Source organism: Carassius carassius, chromosome 22 (genome assembly GCF_963082965.1).
Source record: "Carassius carassius chromosome 22, fCarCar2.1, whole genome shotgun sequence".
NCBI lineage: Eukaryota > Metazoa > Chordata > Actinopteri > Cypriniformes > Cyprinidae > Carassius > Carassius carassius.
Window position 1 is genome coordinate 6,100,828 of NC_081776.1, and position 12,974 is coordinate 6,113,801.

Sequence of the window (12,974 nt, forward strand, 5' to 3'; positions counted from 1 at the left end):
AGGAAATGCTCTGAACAAAAGTCACTAAATTGACTATGATGGTGCTGAACACTACTATTCTGGTTCATTCTGTTACAAACATAGTGCATGGTCACAGTACAGAATGCTTAAATTAGGGAATCCTGTTAGCTTTGGAAGTTAATTAAGTTTAGCATGGTGTGGTTTTGTGTGAAAGCGACTGTGGGTTGCCCATGACATTCCTAAAGTAGATTTGCTTTTCCTAAAGGAAAATAACTTATTTTGCAGCCTTGCAAGCACTGCTGTGTAACTAAAATGCTGTATCACAACCATTTTGATGGTGAATGAAAATGTGGCTTATAAGCCTCTGAAGGGGTTTTTTTTCTAAACATTTTCTATTTGCATGTATGTCAACCATCTGGATATACACTAAACCAGAACAGCTAAAAGTAACAGGGTTTAAATGTGGCCTTAATTATTCTGTCACTTGGTTGGAACCAAATGTTAAGTAATAAAAATAATATATTTTTACTTTATTTATTTATTTACAGTTTAACTTTGATAAGCTGAATTGTTAAGCTCGATGAATACACTACAAATTGTGCAGATTTGTTCAAAAATGGAAATAAATTTGTCTTGTTTTCTTGCCATGTTGTAGAAAGTTTCCAGATAATGTTACTACTTGGATAGCACAACATTAGGAATTTTTTTTTTTTTTTTTTTTTTTTAATGCAGTAAAATGATTGAATGTAAAATGTGGGACATGGTTAAATATTACATTGTATCCTTAAAATTAGTTTATTCTGTGTTTTTTGTAAAATGCTGTTCATTTTATTTGTTTTTTCCTAGAAATTTTATCAAACATCTAAACAATCTCACAAACTAACAAATAAAACAAACATCTCTGTTTTGTTTTCCATGCTACACCAAAGTTCACAGTATTATTGGGAAGTGTTATAGATAAGAAATACAATACGACCAGTCGCAAATCAGTAATGCAAATATTACAATTATTTTGAATTGGGAGATTGAAACATGAATCTTATTTCTAGCAGGCTACAACTTAAAACGAAAAAACAAAGTTTAAACTGTGAATAATGTGAATGCATTTAAGCTGAATTGCAGAAAAGTGTATAGAAGGAGGAGAATATCAATACAGTTCTTCGTTTCAAGCACTGTAATAAAGGGGAAGAGAGAGAGAGAGAAATAAATCCCATAAACATAATGAAAATTGGCTATAAGCACTTGAATCGCGTTGTCAATAATCAATAACGCGGCAGAGCAACTGTGGCTGGTTGCTGTCCATGGTGCTGAAGAGAAAAACCCAACAAGCCTTGAGATCATAACTCTCTTTTTCTCTCGCAAAACACTGAATCTGTGATATGTCTACGTGACTAATTTGGAAGACAATAGAGAAGAGGAAGGCTGTGCGCCAGGAAATCCATCACGGGGACGCGCACACAAACTCACATGGCGCTCTGAGCTGCCGCAGCTGTCTTGGTTCCCTGGTTAATATAAAAATTGTTTGGCGAAGCTGCGCTGTAAAAAAAAAATAATTACAGTAACTTTCAGAAATTTGACGTTTTTCTCAACAAGTTAATATAATGAAATTTGATTATAATTTCATTTTCAGTCAAGCTATTTTTTTTAATTATGTATATTTGGAAACATTTGTAGGTCTCAAAACGATTAAACACGTTATATCCATTACAGTCGACGCAGTTCCTGACAGAATTGGCACGGCTATATATATGTAACTAAAAATGAAGAAATTGCATTTCTTCTTTTCAGCCATCCTTATATTTGACGCTGACCCATGTATAGAGAGCTGCAGCACGTACTGTATAATCGCATTTGGAGTTTTCTGATTGTGTTTGTCACAGCAAGAGACCTTCACGACTAGAATCCACTCGGTCTTACAGGTCAAATCTAACATCACCTCTGAAAACTGTCTCCATCTAGCGGCTTTCCCCTTGCACATCTATCAGTGCTGAATGTGACTCAATAACCTGAGAAGTGAAAATATCCGCAACGCTTTCCCTCAGTCTCTCAGCTCAGGGTTAAGCACTTCACTGAATTCCATTGAAACTTTGATTAATAATAATTTAAAGAATAGGCCTACCCTTGAATAACTTTACACAGTTCGCTATGACGTTCGTTTCATTTATGACACAATAAAATGATACAAATAAGCATTTAAACGTAACACTTCGTATGGTACATTGCACACCATTCACACAGACTGTGTAACATTCATATGTGTTAACTAATGCCCATAGCACGTGACACGCCTCCAATGCGCCGTGAGCAGAAGCAACTTGGGCTCCACCGCAGACTCACAGATCTTCGTCGGAAGCGGATGAAGCAACTTCCAGCGAATCATTTGTCACGGGTTCACGTTTGTTCGGGTTGCAGACAGACTCTGCGAAGCAGTTCTTGGGTCGTTGGGGTGGAGTTAAGAGGACAGGAAAGTGTAATTTTCTGCTTGTAAAACACAGTACGCGCTTTTGCCAGGGTGGTCTTCTCTTCCTATGAAACGACCACTGTGGGCAGGTTTCTCCAAGAGCGTCAATGTCAAACACAAAAGCTGTGGACGATAAAAAGGATGTCCATGGACAACGTGAATCCTTTAACTGACTTCTAAACTTGTTGCATTTGCTCTAAAACACCTCCGGTAGCGCGTTTCGGATACTTGTTTGTGCATAACGGCGGAAGATCTATACAAAGTGGACTATAACTGATGAACTGTGTGTAAAAACCTGCACTTTTACATAAATATCCATTTATGAGGAGGTAAGTTATTTATCTTGCTATTGAGCAGTAGGTTACACTGTAAAAAAAAAAAGAAAAGAAAAAAAGTATGCATTGCTTCCTCAGCCATTCGTCTTTGACCGACAAGCCTTTTTTTACTCTTGCATAGTGCATATATACTGTACACCACCATTCATTTCTACGCCCACTGTAATTCCACCTTGCCATTCGAATGCTTTGATCTTGATAAATAATATGACTCATTATGCAGTATTCTCCTGCACGTGAGCAATAGTCTTCCTTGAACTTCACATCGAGTGATTGCGCATTGTGTCTGTCCAGATGCCCTTTCTGCTCGTGGAGGACTTGTGAAAGCAAAACCTGCTTCAGTCGCACCGGGTCGCGCATATTGGTTCAGCATGGCAGCCGGAGTCGCCGCTTGGCTACCGTTCGCGCGCGCCGCGGCCATAGGGTGGATGCCCGTGGCGAGCGCCCCAATGCCGCCGCCTCCACGGGAAAAGAGGCGAGGTCAGGACGGTCTGATCATCTTGAACGTCAGCGGCACAAGGTTTCAAACTTGGCGGAATACTTTGGAGAGGTACCCCGACACCTTACTTGGAAGCACAGAGCGCGACTTCTTCTTCCACGAGGAGACCAACGAGTACTTTTTCGACCGCGACCCGGACATTTTCAGGCATATCCTCAACTTCTACAGAACCGGGAAGCTGCACTACCCTCGCCACGAGTGCATCTCCGCCTATGACGAGGAGCTGGCCTTCTTCGGCATCATTCCTGAGATTATAGGGGACTGCTGTTATGAGGAGTACAAAGATCGCAGGAGGGAGAACACGGAGAGAATTCAAGACGATGAGGAGAACGAAAACAACAACGATTTGGTGCTGCCCGAAATGTCGTTCCGCGAGTCCATGTGGCGCGCGTTTGAGAACCCGCACACGAGCACCATGGCGCTGGTGTTTTATTACGTCACGGGCTTTTTCATCGCCGTCTCCGTTATGGCCAACGTGGTGGAGACTGTCCCGTGCAGCAGCGGGCCAAACCGGGCGAAGGAGGTCTCGTGCGGTGAGCGCTACGCCCTCGCGTTCTTCTGCTTGGATACGGCCTGCGTCATGATCTTCACCGTCGAGTACTTGCTGCGTCTGATCGCCGCACCCAGCAGGTACAAGTTCGTCAAAAGTGTTATGAGCATCATTGACGTTGTGGCCATCATGCCTTACTACATCGGCTTGGTCATGACGGACAACGAGGACGTGAGCGGGGCCTTCGTCACCCTCAGAGTCTTCAGGGTCTTTCGGATTTTCAAATTTTCGCGGCACTCCGCGGGACTGCGCATCCTGGGGTACACGCTGAAGAGCTGCGCGTCCGAGCTGGGCTTCCTGCTCTTCTCGCTCACCATGGCCATCATCATCTTCGCCACCGTCATGTTCTACGCGGAGAAGGGCTCCTCCGCCACAAAGTTCACCAGCATACCGGCGGCTTTCTGGTACACCATCGTTACCATGACAACGCTGGGGTGAGTCGATGTTGTTGTGATGCGCAAACTTACCGAATGAGCTTTTGCGCGTATGATCTGCTGTCATTACTGCTTCAATGCAGCCCATTTACACCAACACGTCCCGAAAAGTTGAGAGCTGGCGGAGATAGAATACATCAACGGCAGGGGGAGATCAATAAAACTGATATAAATCTAAGAAATAGACTCCCCCTCTCTGTCTCCTCTCTCTCTCTCTCTCTCTCTCTCTCTCCCTCTCGCTCTCTCTATCTGGCCCATGAGTCAGGGGCTATCCATGACTGTCTCATTGCTTGAAAAGACAAAACCTATCAAGCTACTTCATTTAACTTTTTTATGACATAAACACATATACAATTTAATATAAATATAAAAGGTAATTCATATTATTAAAAAATACTTAGAACTTATGTATATGTTCAATTCTGTTTTATATTGTAGTTTTTAAATTGATAATATAAAATATTATATATTTTTTATTAATAAAGTATTTAGAATAACTGCAAAATAAAATACTGAAACTTTAAGCAAAATATAACCTAAATACCCTAGTGAGTAAAATGGGCTGTGTAGTTTATATATACATTTGCTGTGTGAATGTCAGTAACAATGCTTTTGAATATTTTTCAGACAGTTTAGGAAATGAGGAATATGGTTTTAGAGTTACTTCTCCCTCATATTTCTTAATGTAATCACTGTAAAGGAAAAAGTGTGCTTCTGTCATAAAACACTTCACCAGTGTCAGATTGAGCATGGACTCTTCTTTCCTTTGGATGCCTTGCTTGTTTAGAACAAACTGTCTCAAAGCACCTTTGGCACATTGTTGTAATTTTCACACAGTAAGTGAACATACTGAGAGACAGCTGATTCATGTGACGTTAAGCACTGAAGGCGATTACAATAATGCATTCCCTATTGAGGTGTTATTCATTCATTAATCCCATCACTCAATGCCTCAGCATGGCTTCTCCAAGCCTCCCCCTGTGCAGAGCAGGCGCTCTCCATGGTGCTGAATCTGCTCGCCACATGTTGCGGTCGCCCCAAGATGCACTTTGTTGCTCAGGAAATGACTGCTTCTTTGCTGGGAGGTCGACACGGTCCTAAGTCATACTCGAGGGGATTAATCAACCCTTATGCTCCAGTACACATCCCACACTTTGATCGGCACGCCTTTGAAGTGCATTACTTTGACTGTGTCACAACTTGTGCTGTGAGTTTTAATCTGACGCCTGTGCCTGGCTGATATGATGCCCCTTTCAGATGTAAATGTTTTTGGGAGACATTTAGTTTTGGAGTTTTTTTTATTGGGTTTTTAAGACTTGTTTTATACTCTAGTTCAATAATGTTTGGTTCACAGCATCTGTCTGCTTCTATACATATATATGAATTCAAGTCTGAGTATGGTCTTTGATGTACTGAATGTGACTAATGTTGTCTTTGACACAAGAAATGTTAGGCCTCCTCCTTTAGACACCCTGAACCTTTAATAATAAGAAAATTAGGTTGTCTGAGTAATGGGTAGTGCATGTCATGATCTATAAAGAATTATGGCTCACAGAGTTCGAATAATTTCAATTCCCCTTCTACTTTCTCGTCAGGTCTGCATTGTCCTGTAAAGAAAATATGAGGTTTGGAGACATCAGGAGCAAAGGCAGAAAAAAAGAGATCCATTGTGAGTGAGAGAAAGAGAAAGTTTAGTTTCAGAGCTTATTGGCACATCTTATTGTGTGCAATTTGTGTCTTGCCATTTCTTGCCCGTCAAATCGGATGACATCAATGAGAAAATGAAATTACTTGCAAACGCTCAGCACAAGCTTGATGTTGGGAGTGCTGTGTGTGTGAGTGTTAGGGAGAGATGATCACTTGTTGGAGCCAGCTGGTTATGAACTATGTCTTCCAAACAGACCCACAGCTGCAGGGCTTCAGTGATGCAGCCCATATACTCATCTCCTCTCTCTGCAGGCAGGCATGCTGTCCCTCATTTCAGATTTTATTGCAATGCCTCAGTGAGCCCATCAAGATGAGCACTCAGGGGGGTAATCGCTACAGCAGAGATCTGACCTGGTAAAGTCAAGTTTATCCTGTGACAAGCAATAGCCAACGATTGGGCTTTGAAGTCGATGCTGTGTCTTGAGACTATTTCATGATTGAGTGGCTACATTTTGATCTGAAAGAAAAGTTTCACATTGTAGACACAGTTTAATGTTGAGACTGTGGGGTTTGGATGAACCTTGTTTCTAAGGTATGAGATCTCATCCTCTGTCTTTTGATTGTCAAGTTCATCCATATCCTCTTTGTCATATCTGAAATATCATTCCCTTCCCATTTCTCCTTAAACACACACAGTAAGTGAGTGGCCAGTCTAGGTATTACTAAATGACTTTACCTGCTCTGACTGAACAAGAGCCTGGCTCTCTAAATGTATGCATTACTTTTTAATGCCTCATTTCCCAGACTGGATGACAGGGATGGATCTGTGATTCAGAGATTTATTTACACAAGGTAGGTGTTTTAGATTATGTGAACCTGGTGTTGGGTTTGAATTACTAGTAATGAAGCCCTTGTGATGTTCCCTCGAAGAGCAACTGATATTTGAGAACATTATAAGAAATGTTTTTGCTAAGATAAAAGCCAGCATTAAAGTGAAAGTTACGCTTGCTAGATTATACTCAAACCTTAGGCACGTTCAATCACGTTCAAATTCTTGAAAGATCAAGAATTTGAATTATACGTAAAGATAGCCTCTATCATGCAGAACTCTATTTAAGTTACCTAAATGTTTCAACCAGTTTTAGCCCCAAAAGTTATGGGTACATGCACCAGGGTCTGCTGCTCATCTCAGGGTTTTTGGAAGAAGTGGCTTCTTTTATCTTTTGCTCTGCTTAAAGTATGCATAGAGCCTTTCTGTCTGGTAGGGTAAGATATGCTGGTTATCTCCCAATTAACATAATGTCATTATGGAGAAAACAGAAATCGCATGGATGTTGTTTTAAACGTGGCTCAGAAGTTCAAGATCGATTTATTCCACAATATGTCACAATGTTTCCCCAAGAATTTAAACCGAAGCACAGTCATGATCATGACATGACTTTAGACCAGGGTGCTGGAGGGCCACTTTCATGTAGAATTGAGCTCCAACACAGCTGCCTGAAAGTTTCTGACGTTCCTACATACTTTTGATTTGACTGGTTCCTGTGTGCTTAATTGGGGCTACAGGTATGCTCTGCTGTTGCCCTACAAGAGCAAGATTTGACACCTTGCTTTAGACACATTTGGTGAAGCCACTGAACAAACCCATTCATTGACTTCCATTTTCCTGTAATCCAGCATGAATATTCAGCCCTCACTGAGTCCTGCTCTTCCCAAAGGGGAATGTATGGATGGAGCAGGCAAGAGATGGGATGTGACTTTGGTTCACAGCACGGATGGCCTCCACTTCACTGGCCTCTATTGCCTCTTTAATGGACTCATTTTCTGGCACAGGCTGATTTTGCCCAGCTCAATTAAATCAGCAGCATTTTAATTGGCTTATGCACTGTCAAATGGGATCTATTAAGTGAGCAGCTGTCAGAGCTGAAGACATGCAGATATGAGCATGAGGGAGAGAGAGAAAGGTGAAGAGGGGTAAATACATCAGCTTTAAAGCACTCGGGTACAATGATAATGTCTTGTAAATGAAATGCCCCCATGATCCTCTACAATACCCATCATTCTTTTCACTGAAATGCACTTCCCTCCGTTCATTGTCCAATCCTCCAATCCTTTTTGTCCTCTCATGCTTCTCCATCTTCTCCTGTGGGGTTTTGAAGCTACATAAAGAGTCCTACTGAGAGGCTGTAAAGAGATTGATGGAGTAACATAGAGAGTCTATTAAGTCACCCTACATCAGGTCAGTTCAGGCCAGAGGCTTCAACAGCCACCAGCTACGTATCCCCTCCCTGGGATATGCCACACAAGACAGGGATTTGGTGGATTAATCTTCCATATTCATTGTGGTCAATGCAGGTTAAGCAATGGGCTTAATTTCTTCTAAGGGAAAAGATCATAAGTTCATAGTGCACAAGAGGCTTTGGTGTGGTTTTCAACACTGCGAACAGGGCGAAAGGTTGTTTCCTTGAGAGGTCATGCCAACAGGGATGTAATAAGGTCAGGGCTTGGTACAACATGTGAAAGGGACTCATTATTGTGTCTTAAAGACCATTGCGGTGTGGGGTTACCCTCATTAGAGCACCTTTACCAGACATTGAAAAAAGCAAGAGTACTGCCCCGGAGAAATGCACTGATGCAGGTTTATTATTGATGATCCCGGGCCACTCAAGTTCAGTTCACCTAAGACACAACAGGGTGTTCGCAAAGACTTAATGCCTCCGTGCTTGGCTGATTAAATGAACTGTTCACCATAAAGCTCTGTCATCATTTAATGACCCTCATGTTGTTCCAAACCTGTGAAACCCCATGACTATGAACAACCCCATTGACTTGCATATGAACAAATAGAAGACCATTTTCAAAAGTCATATGGGTTTTTGAAAGAGTTACTGATTTCAGAAGTCAGAAGTTCTATCTTTGGGTGAACTAAACCTTTAAACCCTTTAGATGGGAATCATTGTTTGAGGTTTTGCGTTTATGCCTCAAAATAAATACATAAATAAACTCTTCTAGCTTATGAGCCCACAGTGTTCTGCAGAGGACGTATTTATGATTGCCACATTCCACCAAGGTAATAAATGTTTCAAATAATGGTTGCAGAGAAGAGAAAAAAGTGTTTTGACCAAGATTTTTTGTTCCACAGATGAATACATGACATGTTTCATGGCCCAAATAGGAGCATGAGAGAAAAGCTGTATTTGAAAGATTTACACAGTAGCACAGCTACAGGGAAATAAAGAACCTAGAATGAAGTAATTAAAGGCTCTTTGTCATGTGGAATAACCCCTGTGGTGTTGCTGAAGAGACGCTAACTCTATTCATCCATCCATTTCATACTCGTGCTATTACTCCACACAGAGAGGCTAATTGGACTAGTGTCTTTCTCCTTAACTCTCGTTCTGTCTTCCTTTTTTCCTACCATCCTTGTTCTTACCCAACCTTTATTTTATTCCACATTTTTATTTGCTTCCTCTCTCTGTCTTCATTCTCTGTGATGGTTCAAACACCATAGAAAAAGTGCGTTGAAAGTGGAGCATCCACTCTTCAGATGGCTGCCTTTAATCAGTTGAATGAAACGGTCAGAGGGCTTTCTTCCTCCTCCTCTTTCAATTAAGTTTTTTTTTTTCATTTCATTTTTAATTTCTTGGCCTGTCTAGGAAAAAAGCAGTAATGGTGCTGGCATGGGAAGGTTTAAGCACTTAAGCACAAAGGGGTTAAAAATCTTTTCTTTCAAAAGCGAGGTAGTTTTTAATCCTGAATATCTCGTTTCATGTTTGAGACTGTTCATACTTGAAACTGTATTCCTTTGAGACCACAATTTGGGGTTAGCACAGTACTTACTGTGCTCTAGGGCTTTGTAGTCCAATATATGCCATTTTACAAGCATGAAATAATATATTATCCAATAATTTAAAGATACCTTAACCCAGGATTTTGCTTAATCGTAGCACAAATGGGATAAAAATGTATCTGACCATGTGAAATGGCATATTTAGACAAAAAGAAGCTCACCACGCATTTTCATATCATTCCTCCATCAGTTCACAAAATACACACTATAGTGGGGTACACACACATACATACACACACGATCCCCCCATATTTGTTAGATCAACCTCATTTTATCAATCTGTCAATCAGAAGCACAAACACAGAATTCTTCTCTTTCCATGGCTCATCTCCTCTCGTTCTACGGTATGTGTCAGTTGTCTTTTTGAGATCATGACTGATTTGATTTGTGTTTAATTAAGATTGTGGACTCTTGCTATTTCTAATTATTTTGCCCTGTGTGCTTCCTGTGCAGTGCTCTGGTCTGCGCTGGGCTAATTGAATTAATGCCTTTATCTGTGTGGTGCTTGCTTTTTCCCATTTTGCTCTCTCCCACGCTTATTTTCTCTTGTTTTTATACCCCAAAGCTGAGTAATTAATTTTGATAAAATAATAAAAAAAAATGAATGAAGACACCCTGAGAAGTCCTCAATGATTGTGGTGATTCGATTCTCAGTATTGAAGGAGAGTGAGAGAGTGTTTTGTATGAAAAAAAATTATGAATTGGCTGAAATTCGAAAGGGAGCTATAGTGTTTTGCTAAAGCCTGCCATCAGTCAAGAGTTGGCTTTTTGTCAATGTACATTGATTAAGTCTCACTAGGTACAGGAGAGATGACCTGCTAACACTGATCTGTAAGCAGCCTTTAACAGTTCGCAACATGCTCATTGCATGCAGAAAGAGACGAGAAAGACAAACTGAGAATCAATGAGCCTACAGTATCCTCACCTGTGTGTTTGTGTGTTTTTTTTTTGAAAACATACCGATTTGTTTGTTCTTGCTGATTCTTTTCAAACTTTTTTTACAAGTGTTTTTTTTTCTGTCAAAACCTCTCTAGTACAAAATGTGCAGGATGGGCTATTAATTTAATGTTGCATTTGAGATACAGTCGTAGAGATACTTGCCTTAAATGTTCAGTTTTTAAATGTTAATCTTTCATGCAAATATGCAGCCTATTATTAAGCTGTTTCATTTAAAAACATGTATTGTTTTAACTGACCTTTGAATGCTGACTTCTTGCATATACTGCTAGATCAGGCTGAATGTTGCTTATCTGTTTGGAGTTTGTGTGTTTCATTCATTGTGTTATGTTATCAGGCAGTTATATTAATCTGGTAGGCAGATGCTGGACAGTCCTTTCTGAATAGATCACTTGCATTTGATTTTTCCTGTCAGTGTGAATCTGAAGCAGGGAGGCTTTTTGTTGGGCTTGCGATTCAGACTCAAATGGAGTGAATCAGTGGGAGGATGCCATGTAACTGCTGCAAGTCAGGCAGAACACTAGGGGACACACTGATTTTATGGTTGGGATACAAATACTTGAATATGCTATTACACAGCTTATGTTTCCCTTTTCCTTACCGGCGTCTTATTTTCCCATTTTTTCTTCTGTTGTTCATTTTACTTACTTTAAGGCGCAAACAGTTTTTTTCAGCTCAAATTGGTGCATTCACAGAAAAAAAAGAAAAAAAAGTCAGCTGTGCTAATGCATAAATCCCAAACATTTCCCAATTTAGACTTACTTGTTTGTCTTAAAGCAATCTTTAGAAACTATGTATTTAGCTTTTTACCTGTGCAGCTCCATAGATTTTCCCTGTATGTACATTACTGCAGAGTGATTTTTACAAAACGAGTGATAAGATGAAATTGCTTTTTGTGGCAATAATCAACCAGTTAACAGTGATAATTAACTTGCATTGAACCTGGCTCATTCCTATTGATTAACCATAAAGTTGGAGGAGGAAGTATATTTAATATCCTTCCATGTAGATAATTTTAGAACTGGGAAAGCGCACAGGAATACTTTTCAGGTGACTGGGTTCAGAGAAACACAAGTTTTAAACTAACAGGTCTAATTACATTACAGCTTAGTATCCTGTACTGTTAACACACCCTTCATCCTTTTTTACATGCAAATATAGAACACATATGCATTATTTCCTCTGAATCTGAACAAATACTTGCTGTAACCATTTTAATTTTGCCTTTGGACTTTTTTTTTAAGGTTTAGAATTGTATTATGGATTAGTGCTAACAAAAATATAATTTTAAGATATTTAAATGCAAATAAAATGCAATTCTTTGAAATAATTACATTCCTTATTTTCTATTTTGACAGAAATAGTTCCTGTGAGATTGATCTTACTGACAATTACATGGTGCCTTAGAATGATGCATCGGAACAGCCAATAAGAGATCTCAACCAAGCGTGTCTCTAAAAATTCTGTTAGTGAAGCATTTAATACGTCAAGGTATTATTTAAATTATTTTGAAGTGCGATGGTTTTGGATTGCTTCTGGAATTGCTTATTTACGTCCATTCTAGTATGGCGTGTAATTTATTTTGTACCGGTACAATCTGTTGGACACTGCCACTTGAAAATCAGGCTAAAATGTAATCCCGTTTTTGGTAGATGTTGAGAAATTACTGATTGAGTAGATATTTGTGGATATCTAGGTCATTGACTGTGATGGTGTTTCAGATGTCCTGTACTGTAGATATAGTGTCGCCCTTCCGGTTTAGGTAAGCCGGTGAAGATGGACAGCTGAGGTCGATGAGGACAGATCGACGGTAATAGGAGAGCTACAGAGAGAGAGAGAGAGAGGGAGGAGGGTGGCGTTTAGAGTGTTACATGTCACTGTGACACATCATTGGGAAACACAGAATCTATTTACCAACGACTGTCCTCTCTCTGCTTCTGGCGTTTCCCCCAACAGGCCGTAATCACTCCACTTACACACACCTCCAATGCCAAATATACACACCTGCACTTACAGGAAATGTGCAGTACTGAACTGCCAGTCAGAAAGAGACAGTGTGCGATTGGTGTGGCGGCAAGAGTGGTCAATCTGCATTGAAACACTGAATTTCAGGATGTGTACGTGCCGAATGGGCAGCACTTTCTAAAGATGTGAGGGCAGGTTGTGCTCTTTTAATCCAAGATGAAAGATGAAGAAAATGGGAAGTGCGGACTGCTGTCGTGGCTTCATGTTTTAAACATCGCTGCCATTCTCCTCACCGCCTGACATTCAGCAAACTCT

The 12,974-nt window shown here is 40.3% G+C and overlaps 1 protein-coding gene across 2 annotated transcripts in view; it reads left to right on the plus strand.

The window, feature by feature from the left end:
• The first annotated feature begins 2,107 nt into the window (after positions 1-2,107).
• LOC132098803 (potassium voltage-gated channel subfamily D member 2-like) overlaps positions 2,108-12,974 on the plus strand; it is a 103,779-nt gene continuing 92,912 nt past the window's right edge. Inside the window, exons 1-2 of one of the 2 annotated variants that reach the window (XM_059505011.1) lie at positions 2,108-2,751; positions 3,052-4,240. In XM_059505011.1, coding sequence (XP_059360994.1) covers positions 3,129-4,240 — 1,112 coding nt within the window. In that variant the 5' untranslated portion in view covers positions 2,108-2,751; positions 3,052-3,128. The remainder of the gene's footprint in view (positions 2,752-3,051; positions 4,241-12,974) is intronic. The other variant, XM_059505012.1, reaches the window with a different exon arrangement.